The sequence below is a fragment of the Stenella coeruleoalba genome (genome assembly GCF_951394435.1).
Source record: "Stenella coeruleoalba genome assembly, chromosome: 1".
Classification (NCBI taxonomy): domain Eukaryota; kingdom Metazoa; phylum Chordata; class Mammalia; order Artiodactyla; family Delphinidae; genus Stenella; species Stenella coeruleoalba.
Genome location: NC_137169.1, coordinates 95,743,233 through 95,760,320, shown reverse-complemented (window position 1 = coordinate 95,760,320; position 17,088 = coordinate 95,743,233). Strand labels below are relative to the sequence as shown.

The 17,088-nt window shown below is 51.1% G+C and overlaps 1 protein-coding gene across 1 annotated transcript; it reads right to left on the bottom strand.

The window, feature by feature from the left end:
* Positions 1–4,424: 4,424 nt before the first annotated feature.
* SYPL2 (synaptophysin like 2) lies at positions 4,425–16,127 on the bottom strand (the record flags this gene model as incomplete). Its single annotated transcript, XM_079927897.1, has 6 exons — positions 15,848–16,127; positions 15,613–15,687; positions 8,337–8,461; positions 7,074–7,275; positions 5,943–6,134; positions 4,425–4,571 (listed from the first exon to the last, which is right to left on the bottom strand). Exons 1-6 carry the CDS (start codon positions 15,899–15,901, stop codon positions 4,425–4,427), a joined length of 795 nt encoding a protein of 264 aa, XP_079784023.1. The 5' UTR covers positions 15,902–16,127.
* Between the last annotated feature and the right edge of the window lie 961 nt (positions 16,128–17,088).

Genomic DNA, 17,088 nt, shown 5'->3' with positions numbered 1-17,088 from the left:
GCCCCGGCGCCGCCGCTGCGCGGCCCCCTCCCCCCATCCCTGCCGCGGGCACGCCTCCCCTCTCCCTCCCACCTTTCCAGCTCACTCTTTGCGCAAGCGCAGCACTGGTTGCCTTCCCCTCACTCTCCCTGCCGCATAGCCTTCTGGGAAACGTAGGCTTAGAGGTGGTGAGGTTGCCTACTGAGCTTGACGAGAGAGCCCCTCCAAAATGCACAATTGGGGGGGAAAAAGAGACCAAAGCCCCAGGACCTCTGCTCCTAACCGTTGTGAACCCATTCTTTGTGCTACCAGCCCACTCTCTTAAGTTCGCTGCACACAAACCCCAGTCCCAAACCTCTCTCTGCCCAAGATGCCCCTTTAAACCGTGCCTCCGCCAGCTGGCTGGCGCCCATTCCCGGGCTGGCGGCCACGAAGCGACTTCGCTTCCCCGTAGATCGAATGCGGTAGGTGCAGGGAGGTGGGCGCTGTGAATCAGAAGGGCAAAGGGAGGGGGTCTGTAGGATGTGCTGAAGGACACAGGGGTTGGAGTGGGGGGAGGGTCCTCAACTCTCGGGTTGTGCCTCCTGTGTGGCAAACCCACGCTGCCCTGACGCAGAGCAGAGGGTTGAAGTGGCGTTGTCTGGGTTTGGGAGGACCTAGCTGAGCTGACCGGGATCACCTGTCAGGATGACAGAAGGCTATCTCCGAGCCAGAGCCAGCCCCGGAACTGGGGTGGCCCCGAGGCTGCTGGTGCTTGCAGCATCTCTGCTGTTCCGTCTCTCTCCTCATGAGCACTGCGATCGATACCCTGTACCGCCTCTTCCCAAACCCTGGCTGGACCCTGACTCCATCCATCCCTTTGGCTTCTTTTTCTAACGAATATTTTCTCTGCTGGCAGGGCTGCTACCAGAGCCTGGGCACAAGGAGATTTCTCATCAGATCTGTCATTTTCCTTGCTAAGGCCTGGAAAACACCTTAATCATCCACCTCTTTCTCTTTTCTCAGCTGATAACATTCCCTCCCACCCTCACATAATCAAGAGACAAAAGCCTGCCCCCCACCCCATCACATCAGAAAAGAGATACTAATTCTCTTTTCCCTCCTCAACCCCTTACACCTCACCACATATATTCATTCTTTCATCTAAGGGGAAACCAAACTGGAGGCAAATAAGTCAAGGTCTGTGACTTCAAGAGCTCAGACTGTCTCATTTTCACCCAGGGAAGGTTTAAGTACTTCAAGGATAATCTCTGAGGGTAGAGATTCTTAACCTGAGAACCATGGATGATTCCTAGGGGGAGTGGGAAACTGGTGACATTGAACATAATATTGTGCCCAAGTGTATTTTTCTAGGGAATGTAAATGTAGCCTGTGACTGTTTGTCAGAAGGGGCATAGAGGTGCAAGTCTGTTCAGCAAGAACCTTTATAGTTAAAAGGGCAAAGCACGTGGCCCTCAACTCCTGACAGGAAGCCTGTCTAGGTCACAGATGGTAGGAGAGTAAGTGGAAACAGCATTGTGGAAGCCAATATCTCTCGCCTTCTGAGTTTGCTCTAAATTTACTAATGAGTCTCAGTTACTTTGGACTAATTGGTGCCACCAGAAGAGGAGATGTTGCCAGACTGGGGTCCGCCAGGAACAGCTCCTCAGCGTGCAGACTCTATCGCTGGGAGTGCAGAGTGGAGGGGAGCGGAATGATGTTTTGGCGGAAGTGCTGATATTTGTCCAAGAACTTAAAGCAAGGGGAGGAGGAGGAAAAAGGTCCCCAGAAGGGCTACATTCTTGGCTCCTTCATGGCAAATGCTTGAAGCACTGTTTATTCAAATGTATAATAACAAGCACCAGAAAACAACATGCAACATTCTCCCCCCACCCCTGATCTTCAATCCCAGAAGAAGGATACCTATGACCATGATAGTGGAGGGAACTCATGTTCAGGAAAGGTCCTAGGTGGGCACCCTGGCAGGGTCAGAGTTTACTAGGGCAAAGGGCAAGTGCCCTGCCTGTTGGCCTCCTGCGGCAACTGGAGAAACCAGCACCTTCTACCTCAGGACCCACTAGGCAAAGTGGTGATGCCAGCCCTAGTTGGAGGGGACATGAGTCCTATGAGGACAGCCGCGCACTCAGCATTTGACCCAGCCCAGCCCTCTGAAGGTAATGAGGTGAAGTAGCCTTTCCTCTTAGGGTGGCTATGGAGAGAGAGGCCATAGCCTAAATCAAGGCTCTTCAGGCTGAGAACAAGCCAGCCTCTTGAAGAGGAGAAAGAGCCTTCTCTGCTCTAGGCAGAGTTCTGGGCTAGGAGTCCTTGGCAGGAGTGCATACCCACCCACCCCCTTTCCCTAGCTGAAGGGCCAATTAGTAACTTAGGCCCCCAAATGAGAATACTTTATCCATCACATTTCAGATAAATTACAAATACGTACACAGAATCCAAACAGAGTTCCAGTAGAAGCTGCTCACAGACCCTCACAGGGGCCAGCTTGAAGAAAACTGAAGGTCATCCCTTTGTTCTCTGTGTCTCTATAGCTGTGGGCAAAACTGTCTCCCCTTGTCCTTGAGTAATCATGGGGACAGCTCAGGACAGAGAGGTTCAGGCTTAGAAACACCCTTATCCCCATCTCCTACCTTCCCTCCTCAAATGCCTTCCCCCAAATCTAAAAAACAAAACAAAACACCTAATTTTTCACTGAAGGACTCTGGAGCATTTGAAGATGTAAACCTCACACTCCCCTGTCACGTGGGGAAACTGACCCAAAGAAGAAATGATTGGCCCGAAGTCAAAGGTCCTGCCGCCTAGGTACCCCAGTAATGCACACATTACAATGGAGGGTGCTGAGGAAGGTGAGGAGGTTGGAGGGGTTGACTCAGTCCTGAGGAGAGACTGGCACAGGGCACATTTACCTTTGGGATGACATCTGGGCTAATTGGCACTGGATTGGAAAATGGCTGGATTCTGCCTTCTTCCTTCTTCCCTGGGCAGCCCTATGGCCAGGGCAGACTGAAATGTTTTGAGCTGGATGGGAGACAGATGGCCCTTATCCAGTCAGCACTGACTCTTGGGCCCTGGGGTCCGCAGAGGGACTGAGGAGGTGTCAGGAAGGGGAGACACACCAAAGACAAATATGGAACTGGGTCCCGAAGTGAAGAAGCACCAAGAGCATCAGCCTGCCCTGGACTGGGGTGGGTGTGTAGTGGGGACAGAGCTTGGAACAGATGCGGAAGCAGGGGAGGAATGGCGGGCAAAGGGAGAGGGCATGTTCTTTCGTAAAGGTGAGAAGGGGAAGTATGAAACGGGCCAGAGAAGGAGCAGGGCGGGGAAAAAAACGAGCAGAGAGTGAGGAAGAAATGGGCCCATCCATCCATGTCCTGGGGCTCTGGGGCAATTTAGACTCATGATGGTCCTTTATTACCCTTTCAGAGCCCCTATCTGGCCCTACAGGAATGAAAGGAAGGCCTGGACAGACTTTGAAAAGGATCTTGAATGCCTCAGACCCAAGAGGCTGGGGAAGGGAGAGGAACAGAGAGGTGGGAGGCGGGGAGGGCTGAAATGGAGATGCTCCTAGACCCCTCATCTTGTGTCCCAAGTGTGAGACCAAGCCCAAGTAGGAGGACAGGGAGGAAGGTAAGGAGTTTCTAGGGCAGGTATGCGTTTAGAGTGTTGGTGGAAGTGCCCCAGCCTGGAGGGGTGGAAGGACTAAGGGAATTTAAAAAAAACTGATTCCCCAGCAAGTTTTCTGGCTTCTGTTTCTTTAAGTTGCAACTCAGTTGCAATTTATCTGCTCCCCACCAAGTCTCAGCCTACTTGGGACCCTCTGAAAGGCTGTTTTCTAGGCTAGTCCGCCTCCTGGGTTCCCACGTGATGGGCTCTGTGGGCAAACAGAGGCCAGAGGAGGCAGAGGAGAGGGTGGGGAGCATACTGAGCTCAGGCGGATTGGAGGTCAGCGCAGACACGGGGCCTTGATGACAGCCATTGAAGAGGGGTCACTAAACCACTGGTGGGCCCTCCATGCAAGGGGGCAGGGAGAAGGCTGCCAGCCAATTTCCCCTCCCCCCACTTTTATTGACGCTGGACAGACTGATAGAAGTGGCAGCTAGGAACCAGTCTCAGGTCTCCTGACCCCAACCTTTGCCTGTAGCAGAGGCTGGTTCTCAAAGGCTGTGAGGGTACACGTAAGACCCCAAGTAAGATGCCTGGGTCCAGGCAGTAGATAAGAAGCACTGAGCTCCTGCCATCCGGGGCTCCAGCAAGAGGAGGGATAGGAAGCCACTGGGAGGGCTGCCCAGGTTTCCGACAGCTGATGCCTGCCCATCCAGTGAAGACGTCTCAAAGCTCAGAGCCCAGAATAATGGGGGAGGGGAGTTGGGGGAGGAAGAAGAGGAGGTCCTGGAAGCCAGAGGCGGTTGAAGAGGCGCTGTCCTGTTCGGGAGTAGCCGGGTGGGGGCCGCTTACTGCTTCTCCACCGCTCCCTGCTCAGCTGCGCTCTCCTGGCCGGCGCCCTGGCCCTGGTCCTGGCCCTGCCCGTGCCACGGGGTCTCCTTGAACACAAACCAACAGTTCCCGGCCCACAGGAAGAAGCTGATAAAGCCAAAGAGCTGCAAAGACATCAGAGGGAGGGTGGCTTATGAGAATAGGAGGGCATCCTGGGAACAGGGAGGGGGAGTACCTGTGTGTTGGGGGGAGGGGGAGGTGCAGAGGGCTAGAAAGACTAAAAGAGAACTGGATGTAGAGTCAGGGTTTAAGGCCACCACCCACTAAGGGATTCTCTGGTGAAAGTGTCTAACTCTGTCCACAGCATGCACCCAAGTTGTGGCTTGGTCGCTAGGAGAACCTGGCTCCTGGAGTGGAGCACCGTGCAAAGCACAGCAAGGAGCAAGGGCTCTAGTGGCACTTCCCACAGCGTCCGCAGGCCGTTTTCCGAAGGCCTTGTCAGGGTGGGTGGGGCCAGAGCTGTCCAAGGTGCTCCTTCCCTAGGGTAGCGACCCAGCCAGCTCTATCCAAATATTTATTCAAAATATTTAAAAACCTATCAGCAGGGAGTATTTAGGGGGAAGTGTACTGATGTCTGCAATAAACTTTGAAATGCGTTAAAAATAAGATGGATCAATAGATGAAGAGAGGCAGATAGATACAGGACAAAGCAAGTCTAGTAAAATGTTAATGGTACAGTCTAGCTGATGAGTGCGTGGCTGTTCATTGTAAAAGTCTTTCAACTTTGCCGAATGTGTGAACATTTTTACAGTAAAAGGCTGTGGGGCTAACACCTATCAGCAGGGTTCCAGCAAGGTCTAGAAGGCTCCCTGGTGTGCCAGCCATTAAACCTTTCAGTTGCTGGGCCCGGGGAAGGTTCAGGCCATTTTCAGGGCAGGGCTGAGGCGGCTGGGCTGACAGGAGGGCATTTGCAAAGCTCAGCTACTTACCAACTAATATGGAGATGTTTCAATGTTCTAACAGCTGGGGTGGCCAAATACATGCATACCAGCTAGACCCACCACTGCCCAAAGACCTTTTCCAGCCTGGAGGCCTGAGTGACAATAAGCCCCTTCTCACCCACTCTGGGTCTGCCCCCCCTCCCCCGCTTTGAGCCCCGTCACAGCCCTAGGCTCCCCCTCCACCTGCTCATGTGTGTACGTTCACACAGACTGTAAAGAGGCAGGAGGAGGGAGAGGCAGTCACAAAGAGCACGCCTGGAGGTGGGGAGAAGAGAGGGAAATGGGAGGCAGAGGGCGGAAGGAGGAAGGCACAGGAGGCTGAGTGGCTCTTGGGTTCCCCCTGCCCAAATGTCCCTCAGGGTCAGCCAGGGGCCAGCAGCCAGCATTAGGTGCAGCGGAAGCACTGGCTGCCAGTGCCGGGGAGGGCAGCTGTGAAGACACCCTCTCTGTCCCTCTCAGACCCTGCTGTGACAGGCCTGGGCAGCTGGGAGTGTGCTGCCTTCCCCAGACCCCTTCAGTGGCCACAGGTCTCACCACGGAGATGTTGGCCAGTCCCATGGAGGGCGTGGCCCCGGCACTGCACACCGCCTCCTCTCCATGGCACACAGACATGGCTGCTGTCAGGCTGGATGGTCGTGTGGCCCCCTTGACGTCAGTCAGGCCCTTGCCCCAGGCAGCTGCAGCTACCAGCCAGAAAAAGGTGAAGGAGACAGTCACACAGAAGTCCTGGGAGGAGCAGAGGGACAGGAAATACAATCAGAAAGGCCCCCATGATTCTGTACTTCTTTTCGTCTTGCCATAAGGCACTGGGATATTGGGGTCCCAGGACAGCTGCCTCTTCCTATCCTACCCAACACCTAGAGTTTCAGGGAACTCAGATCATCCTAGGGAATCTGCCACCAAGAGAATCCCGCCAGCCAGGGCTACCCCTGCCCATGCCCTCAGAACTGAGGTCAGGTAACAATGTGCCCAGGCATCTGTTGGTCAGTGTCATCCCTAAACCCACGTGGCCTAAACTTGACACTCTCCCCACGCCCAGCCTTTCCTTTGATCACCACTGCTCAGTTACAAGTGGGGGCAGAGTGAGGGCAGACTGCAGGAGATAAAAGGGGTCCCCTAAGGCACCCTTTCCACCTTGCATGCCTGGGATAGGGAGAAAGTAAAGGGGAAATAATATTGATAATAGCTAGCACTTATGGAGGCTAACTATACACCAGGTATTTTACATGCACGTTCACTTTATCTTTCCAAAACACTATTAGATAGTTATTATTTTATTCCCATTTTATAGTTGAGGAAACTGAGAGTTAGAGAGGTTAAGGAAATTGTCAAGAGCACACAGCTAGTAAGGGACAGTGCTGGGATTTGAACCCAAGCAATCAGACTTCAGCGCCTGCTTCTTGAAGCTACTGTGCCTACTTTGAGTAGAGCAAGCGATGGGAGGCTGGTAGACGCAGAGTCCTGGGACATGGGCCTTCCACTGGCCCGAGGACCTGTGGCAGCCCCAGCACCCGAAGGGACCAGCAGCAAAGAGCTGGCAGGGAAATTGAGGAGGTTCACATCCGAGTGTCAGGGACCCAGGAAAGCCACCATGTTTGTCCTCAGCCCGGAAACGTATGTCTCCTCAGTGCCTCCACCCCATCCCTCCTGGCTGTGCCCACTCACCACCAGGGGGAAGCGCCTGTTCTCCGTGTAGATGCTGTGGAAACGCAGGTAGAGGACGAGTGCAGCTATGGTGTAGAAGAAGGAAAAGATGCCCAGGGTCACGAAGAACTCGGCGGGGGCAGAGAAGTCCCCCATGAGATGCATGGTCTTGGAGGTGGATTCATCGTCGCAGAGGGGCATCTCATACTGGACCCGGTTCAACCTGCAGGTGGCACGGAGCCCACCCTGAGCTCAGGGCGATCCTCTCCCTGTGGAGGCAGTGGGCTTCCCCTGCCCCAGGAGCAGTCCTGCACTAGTTCTCACCCAAGGACTCTTACAGAACCAAGAAAGGGGCAGGTAGGGAGGAAAGTTTCTGGAGGGAACCTTGCAGTCAGAACAGGAATTTTCCTGGAATTCTGGTCAAACTCTACCTCCCTCTCAGCCACCACCCCACACTCATCCACCCTGCCCAGATACGGTGACCCTGTATTTCCACGTATCTCCACGACCCTTTAGATTGTAACCACAGTATATATAGTTCATCTATTTCTGGTAGCCAAACCACCAGGGAAATCAGCTTCATTCTGTCCCTGGGAAAGCACAGGTCCACAGTGGCCAAGTTAAGATTGGAATCACCCATTCTCAGGCTTTATTTAGGTCCCCCAATGAGACCACACTGGACAAAATCAAGAGAGAAAAACAAATACCCTATTATGAACAAGAGACAGCTAATCTAACTTGGCTGCTGCTACTAGAAATTTCTGAAAAGCTGAGCGCTGTCCCCATTCCCCTCTGAACACTTGGGCTCTCCCTTCTCTAAGCTCCCAAACACTCAGGAAAGAGTATTGTCTTCTACCTCCCGGCCAAGGTATACCCCCTTGTATTCTGGTGGTACTGGTGAGCATCCCCCATCAGCTCTTCAGGACCTGAGTACTGACAAGCTTCCTTACCTTCAAGGCAGGGAGGAGGCTGCTGAGGGTCGAGAAGCCTCCACCCCACACTGCATAGGTTCTTTCTGTAAGAGCTGTTGTTACCTGCTATTGGTTATCCATGGACTGCAACATTATTATAACAGGGATCTATTTGAGTTTCCCTTATATTTTTCTCTGGCCAGTGTGTCTGAAATTCCTAAAGGGCAGGAAGGACCTGAGCCTTGTAATTCTATCTGAAACTGGAGTGGCACCCAACAAAAGGTCTTTAGGTTTCTGGAGGAGAAAGAGACCAAGCAGGTCCTGCCAATCCAATGAGAGAGGCTATGCGGGGTCAGAATCAACTCCTGCTCACCTGAAGGGATAGCCGAACGAAACAAGGATGGTGCTCACGTCCTTGGCTTCGTTGTTGCAGCGAACCGTTGCTCCTGTTTCCCCACTGTAGGAGCCGCAGGACCCGAAGGCGAAAATAGCAAAGAGCTGAGGGAGAGTGAAGCCCCTCTGAGAGTCAGAAGGTCTCAGCTGGCCAAGGTCTATCACTTCAGAACCACCCTCTGACTCTCAGCCGGTGCAGATATGGGGGCGGGGGGAGGGCCAGGAGTCCCTTTGATCAAGTCCCTCCGGGCCGGGGACCCATGGCTTCCTTTGGTCTCCCAGCCTCAGGGTGCTGTGTTCACTGCACAGCGTGCTGGACCAAATAGCCAAATGAATAAGGTTGACTTTGACTGGTACCTGGGAGGGAGATGAAGAGGGAGAAATGGGCAGTTTCCAGGTCTCCCCATCGGATGTGACACTGGAGACCACAGGTAGCCTCCTTAAGATGATGACTAACACAAAGCAATTTAGGCTTTGGAAACTTCTATCTCAAAGTTGGACTTGAATTTCCTCCCCAAGGGAGAGGCACCCTAGAAATAGATTTCCCTGCACCAATCTAGATCAGGAGTGCATGGAATTCTTTCCATTTCTCCTTTGAAGCCATCAATGAATCTTGCCATTACCTTCTTGCTAACTTCCAATGGCTTCCTGCCTCAGTGGAGGTATAGCTAGAGGGGACAACCTCTGCCAAGCCTTCCGAGGGGCCAAGGGGGCAGGGGCCCGGCTGCTGTGTACTGCCAGCTAACTCCTCTCCCCCAAAGGCACCTTTCCTTTGGCAACTGTGCTGGCTGGGTTGATGATGGCAGTCCTGGCTCAAGCCCAGAGAAAAGTATCCTCAACTTGCCTTATCAGCCTCTGCTTTTTCCCCAGTGGTGTTTCCCTTTATAATCCGTTGCTGCTGCCATTTCTCAGTGTTAAGAACCAGAGGCGTTTCAGATCACATGAATTGTTTTCCTCTTCACCTTTCATCACATTTTACTAAACCTCCTGCCTTGAATGACATGAAATTCCCTCATCCTATGATTTTCTAATTTCTTTCTGAGGATACACACTTTGGTTAGAAGGAGGTGAGAAATTGGAGTCTCTGATCCTCCCACATTATCTGTTCAGGGCTCATTTCCTGTGCACTTACCATTGGCTTGTGCACGATATAATCATTTGTATTAAGCAGTGAGCTTATTCTGTTAATTGTTCACTTTTTGTACGTTTCTTTGCGATTTGGTATCTTGGATATTAAGCACCTAGAAGACAGCTAATTCACATCCCAGTCCTGCATCCAGTGTTTATAGAATAGAGTTGTGTTCACATTATTTTGCTAATGCTTGATAGTATTGTGGAGTGAAGAGCCCTGGATCAGGAGTCTGGAAATCCAGGTCCTGGTCCTGGCCCTGTCACTAACTGGCAGGGTGACCTCTAATAAGTCATTCTGCTCTCTGAGTCTCAGTTTCCTCCTCTGTAAAATGAGGAGTTTGGAGCAGGTAATCCAAAGGCCTTTTCCAACTCTATGATTCTCTCACTCTCCGAGGGTAACGCTATCAGTGTGCCCTTGGCTGGGCTTGCCAGCAGCTGCGCTCTGTCCCTGGGTGGTGTCCGGTGCCACTGCCCCACCTTGCATCGCCTGGCCTGGCAGATCTTCTTCATGCTGGAGCCACTGACCCCTCTCTAAAGGTCATAATGGGTACCTCTCTGTTTCTAGGAGGTTTAGTTCAAACAAATGACAATTGTCTCCATCTTAAAAATCGTCCAGGAAAGGAGACAGTATAACCTCTCTCCAATGCCTGCTTAACCTCCTGATCTGACTTACATTACAGAGGCTGCAATAGAGCCCTGTTTGCTCATCTTCTTGACAGGCCTGGAGAGAAGTTACTCAAAGCCTCTGCATCATTATCCTTTACATACTCCAATTTGCCTCCCTGGCATAACAGTGGAACTTCTCTAGCTCGTCCTCGTAAGAATTCTCCAATCTTGTCAGCTCTGTTTCTTGTCAGTTCTCTGATTCCTCTTGGAAGTTTCTTTGTTCCTCTTAGCTTCTGGTGCCCAGAACTGGACACAATTAAGGCGTTACATTCTGGGAAGGGCAGACAGTTGGATAGATGTTTACTGTTGGCAGTTAGCCAGTGAATGACTCTGTAATAGGTTCCCCCCAAAAGTAGGTACTCCTAACTTGGGGCAATGAACAGTTAGTTATGGAGCCTGCTTTTTACTAGCACTCTCTTGACTGGCACTCCTGACCATTTACAGAAAGATGTCATTTACTGAGCATCTACTATGTACCAGGCATTGTTCTAGGCGATATGATTTATTAGTGAACAAAAGAGAAAAAAAACCTCTGTCTTCATGGAGCACCTATATAGAGCTGCACTATCCACAATGGTAGCCACTAGCCAAGTGTGGCTATTTACATTTAAATTCATTAAAATTAAATAACACTTAAAATTCAGTTGCTCAGACACACTGGCCACATTTCAAGTACTCCCTAGGCACATGTGACTAGCAGGTTCCATACTGGACAACACAGATTATAGAGCTTTTCCATCATTGCGGGAAGTTCTGCTATGGCCAGATGACAACCTTGAGGTTCTGAAAATCCTGAACCCTCCTTTACGATTCCTCTCTGGGCAAAATATACCCATAGTAACTTTAGTATTAACTGTATTCTCTTCTATTCTGATTCTTTGAAAGTCAGGAGCCTCTAAACACCTTATATAACTTTATTAACCAGAATATATGATTAAATTTGAACATAACACAGTCAGATGGTGTCAGATAACAGATGACAGTTGGCTATGCAAGTGAACGGATGGAGGAATCTCAGCAAAATCTCACAGGTTCACAGAGCAAAAAGGATCTCAGAGATTATCAAGCACAATAGTCTCATTTCATAGAGGTGGAAACTGAAGTCCCAAAAGATTAAGTGACTTCCCCAAGGTCACATTTAGCCAATGTGAGAGCCAGGCTTAGAATTCACAACTCCTGATTCCCGGTTCTGTGCTCCTTCTACATCACCCATTCATTAATCAACAAAGAGTTATCGAGCATCTACTTTGTGCCAGGTGCTGCAGAATCTAAGTTGAATAAGACCTGGTGCCTGCTCTCAAGAGTTTGCATCCAGAAAGGAGAGAGTCATGCTCAAATAAAAACCAAAACAGAACCCTGCATCACAGAGTTATAAAGGCTGAAAAAGATCTCTACCGTGTGCAGGGAGGATTGCAAAGAGAGAGGAAGTAGCTCTGCACCTGGGATGCAGGAGCAGAGAAAGACACGCTTTCCCAGCCTCCTCTACCTTTCTGTATCAGATATGCTTTCTTCCTTAACTGTGCCAGGTGACTGAGCCACAGGGAAGAGTGGGGAAGAACAGAAACCACCCCTGTCACCAAGCACAAGGCTCTGAGCCAAACAAGCTGGTCATAAAGAACAGGAGCCACAAAGACATGGAGACCCTAAGACAAGGGGCAACTCCAGAGCTCTGGTACCAACCAGCCTTCCTCCTCATGGACCTGCATTGCTGGGAACAGCAGTGGTCATACACTGCCACCCTCCTACCCCTCTTCCTCCTCCTCCTCTTCCTCTTCCCCCTTCCCCTCCTCCCTCTGCATCTCTCTCTTTTTTTTAAATAAATTTATTTATTTTATTTTTGGCTGCATTGGGTCTTTGTTGCTGTGCCCGGGCTTTCTCTAGTTGCAGGACTACTCTTTGTTGCGGTGCACGGGCTTCTCATTGTAGTGGCTTCTCTTGTTGTGGAGCACAGGCTCTAGGCACGCGGGCTTCAGCAGTTGTGGTACATGGGCTCTAGATAGAAGGCTCAGTAGTTGTGGCGCACGGGCTTAGTTGCTCCACGGCATGTGGGATCTTCCTGGACCAGGGCTCGAACCCGTGTCCCCTGCATTGGCAGGCGGATTCTTAACCGCTGCGCCACCAGGGAAGCCCTCTGCATCTCTTTTGGAAAGATGTCAGAATAACCTTGCTACTTTAAGGATGAGGCTCCACTTTGGTGCTGACTTGCTTTTTGGTGATAATCCTTTGTCAGTCCTGAGAACACTAACATTTCCACTTAGTGCAGGGCACAAGAAAGACAAGTTCTCCCCCAAATCCTATTCCCACAATCATCTCACTGGTTTTTATGGACTCTGATGGTGTACTTTCGAACTCCCCACATTTACAGAAATAGCTTATTTTCATTACAGAGACCCCAGGGCCAAATAAGTGACCTTGGCACCTCAAAGGTGAACTACTGATCAAGGGCACAAGTTAAAGGTAACGTGACATTATCGATACAGTAACTGAGTAATCCAGGAGATTCGTACCTTACCCTCAAAGTGAGGATTTGGCAGTGACATCTGAATAATCTCACCAAAGGACAAGTCTAGCTGACAGTCTGCATAAGGGGAAAAGTTAGGGAGAAGGAGAGGTTTGGGAACAAACACTTGCTGAATACCTCCTGGACTGCCAGGCTCACCATGGTCTTCCTGAATGCTCCAATGCTTTACAGATATTAGCTCCTGTAATCCTCCCAGTGAGCTCATGAGATAGCTCTTACCCTCATCTACAGATAAGAAACTGAGACCCATGAAGATTTCATCACTTACCCTAGGTTCCATAGCTAGAAAGCAGAGAAAAACTAGTTCTCCAATAATTGGTATATGCCTATGTTATTTTCCTAGCTTAGTGTAGACTTAGTGAGACCCCAGAACTGCAATTGAGGTGAGATTAGTTAATCTTTAAATTTTAAGGAGATACCCGAAGCTAAGCTCCTCACTAATAAAAGAATAACATTACTTTTATCTCACCAGGATTCCAGTAAAACCTTTGCTTTTTGTAATAGCGACAACAAAGTTTTCAATTATCATTACAATAACTGCAGGTTCGTCTGTGGTTTTTCCCCCCTTTTCCAGACCGGAGTATTTGATCCCTCCAAGCAGGAAATATGCAAAAAGTCCCAGACGACATTTTCACTGTCATTTTGGTGCTGGTTCCTGGTGCTGGTTCCTGTGTTCACCTGCAGAGACTCAGAGCAAGTGAAACTCACTCTGAATTCAGGCTACCAGGATGGCAGTAAAAGCAAATCATGTCTCTTTATGATGCTACCCTTCGAATGAAGGCTGAGTGCAGAGCCTAGCCCTGGACTCTTGGATTGAGTATTACGAGAGAAAGGCATAACTTCCTCTCTAAGAAGCTGAGGATCTTAACAAGTCAAACAGGGGGCTTCCCTGGTGGCGCAGTGGTTGAGAGTCCGCCTGCCGATGCAGGAGACACGGGTTCGTGCCCCGGTCCGGGAAGATCCCACGTGCCGCAGAGCGGCTGGGCCTGTGAGCCATGGCCGCTGAGCCTGCACGTCCAGAGCCTGTGCTCCGCAACGGGAGAGGTCATAACAGTGAGAGGCCCGCGTACCACAAAAAAAAAAAAAAAAAAGTCAAACAGGTCTTAATTCTTAGGGATCAGAACTGACTGTGGGAGGAGACTAGGCATTGCTTTGTGCAGCCTTATAGAAATGTTGTGGGTATTGGTTGGGGGAGGGTTGGGAAAAGGGTAGAAAGGTTAAAGAAGGAAGCTTTTCAGAATCCCTCCCATGGAGGATGATTCCATGGTCTAACAACCTCATTGTTTCCCTCATCCCTTGACAGCCTTTCTCAAATTTCCCTTAGATCCATTTGTCTAGTTTAATGATAAAATTGTACCTTACATTTCTGGTTCTGCTCCTCTGGACCACTCATAATGGATCCCTAGTTCTGGATGGTAGACACACAGAGTCTTAATATCATTCTTCTACGGCCCCCTCAAGTACTCAAGTGGTGGCTCATGGCACGGAAGTGGGGGGGAGGTGAAAGAGCTCAGTCAGCAGTAGTTCCAACCGCTCTTGAGGCAGTAGAGAGAGTGGAAAGTCCCCAACAGGTCCCAGAGTTTGCACTTGGGAGCTCCGCATGCTGGCCTGTAGCCCCAGTCAGGGTCTCAGATATCCAGAGGTAACCCCAAATGCACTATTGCCCCCGAATTCCAGATCTGATGATTCTCGTCCAAAGGATGATTTAAGAATCAGCGACACAGTGCTAACTCCTGTCTCCAATGAGTTAAAAGCCCCTTAGAACTCAATCCTCCTCAGTATTAATGGTAACTTATTCCCTAGCTGAATTCTGTGCTGAAAGCACATTAATTAAGTTTTTCACACACCATTTGGTGTGTGGATTGTCTAACTTAAATCTCTTCTGTGACAGTGCAATAACTGCTCTCGAAAAGTCTTTATGATTTGAAAGAGCGACTGCACCTGTCCACATTCCTAATTTATACCCAGGAGGCCTTGGGCACCACGAAGGACAGAGAACATGCTAATGTCTCAAAGTACCAGTGAGGCAGGAGAAGATGGTATTTCCCCTATACCACTGCAGGGGAAACTGAGGCCCTGGGCAAATGATTTCTTCAAGGTCACAGGATAAGTCTAACCCAAGGGCAATGTTCTAGCATGCCAACCCATTTAGAGCAGAAAGGGACCCTAGGGATGGTCTGAACATTTGATTAATATGGAAACTGAAGTCCAAAGAAGAGAATTGTCCAGGGTCAAGTAAGTAGAAAAGGCAGGTCCAGGTCTAGAACCCAGGGCCCCAGCCTTCTAGCTCAATATTCTATCTTATTCTACAAGCCACATTTTGGCTGATTTTTATTCTGTCTTACTATTTTTTCTTTTATATAATCCTAGAGCCATGAACTCCATTCATTCATTCATCCACTCCCTCACGCAGTTACAGGAACACAGATTACTCTAGTGACCTCAACAGAACAGCTGCCAGCCAGGACCTTGTCCCATGAATCCACCTCCAGGATCAGTCAGGTCCTGGTGGGTTTGGAGACAGGATGGTTTCCATCGCCTGCCTCCTTCCGTCCTCTGCCCTCTGCAGCTCTCCTCATTCCCACTTGTCCTCTTCGCCCCTCCCGCCACCGAGGAGTGGTATGTGCAGGATCAGAGTTCTGGAAAGGTTACACCCGGGTCCTCTCGCCCGGGTGAAATGTGAGCGCCCTGGGCAAAGACTCCTTGCACATAGAAGGACCGAATCCGGGGCTCCGCGTGCTTCGTTCCTCACCCTCCTGCCACCAAGTGCTGGAGAAGCAGCCCCAGCCCGCCCCTCCCCCGCCCACCTGTCACCGCCCCCCACCCTTCCTTCGGGACCGGCCTCAGCACCTCCCCGCCCCCCACTTCGGCCACATTGCTCGGGTCAGCGTCACAGCCCAGGCTCCCGAAATAGCCCTCGTCTAGGGCAGCGACTCACCCACTGGAGAACTTTGATGAAGCCCAGCGGCTCCTCCAGCCGCCTCCAGCGCAGCCCCACGAGCAGGCGGTCCACCTGCGGAGACAGGGCTCGGGGTCAGGGCGGTGGGGGACCCAGGAAAGCGCTGGCCCTCTTCCTCCCACTCACACCCGGGAGAGAGGGCAGAATAAGGGTCGGCCCGACACCCAGGTGGAGAAGGGGCGGCGAGAGAGCCCTAGGGGCGTGCAGGGAGTACCTGCTGGCGCGGCGACTTGTCCGCCGTGCGACTGGAGCTCTCCGTCGAGGACATGCTGGCGCGGCGGGGCTGGAGCGCGCGCGCGGTCCGCGGGGACCGCGGTGGGGCTCGGGGCTGCTGACCCGCGGCGGGGGAAGCGAGCTGTACCGAAGCGCGAGCGGCCGTCGGCGGCCCGGGATCCAGTCTGGCTGGGTGGGTCGCGGGGGCGCTGCTGCTCGCGCTCGCCGAGGCCGCGGCCGCCGCTCTACCCCGCCGGCTGCAGAAAACCCCCGAGTCCAATTCAAACTTCTGTCAAACTCGCGAACGAACTTGGCAATAGAGTCACGTGGCGTGCGCTTGAGAACCCTCCTCCCGCCCCCTTAGCTCCCGGGTCCCTGCCCGCAGGATGCCTTAAAGGGACCTGTGGCCTCTGCGGGCAGTTCGGCCGCGAGGGGGCTCAGGTTCCTTGCCAGGAGCCTCCAGGGCCAGTCCCAAGCGAGACATCACAGCTGCCCCGACCCGTAGCCAAAGTCGGGAACCAGCCTGGAGCGCTGGCAATCATCGGCTCCTAGTTTATCTTTACCAATTTTCCTGGATTTGGAGCTGCTCTGTGCCGTTTTTTCTTCTTTCACACCATAATACTCAGAACCTAAAGGATTTTCATAAAGGCATTATCAGGGCTGAAATAAAGTTCTAAAACTTACGGTTAACAAACTGCTTGCTTCCAAAATCTTCAAGAGCCAGTACAGACGAAATGGGCAATAGAATGTAACTGACTTATTGTTCTGTCTAGTTAGGCGTTGCTTTAATTTGTTAACACCAAAAGCATTCTTACGTTAGTGATTTAAAAGTTATGAATCATTTAAAAGTATAAACTCAATCTCCTTTAAAATAGCCCTCGCCATTTAAATGAGAGTGAAAATATTCTTTGAGGAATGGCGGGGGCGGGGGGTTGGCTTAGAAGATGTACTTTGTGTTGAAAAGTTGACGTTGTTGCATATGATCCACCGTAAATCGGTCCCTAATTTTCAAGATGTGTTCCGCAGGAGCCTGAATGAGTAATGATGAATATTACACATTCGGTTTACCGGAGTGTAAATATAAGTAGTGAAAGGTTAAGTGATTTGCCCAAGGTCACTGAGTGAGCCAGTGGGAGGTAGCCAAAGAACCTGCCTTCACCTCCTAAGAATTGACTTGTAAATGTGTATCCATCGCCTGGGAATCATTCCTGGAGGCCCCTTCTGGTACTTCAGGATGACTGG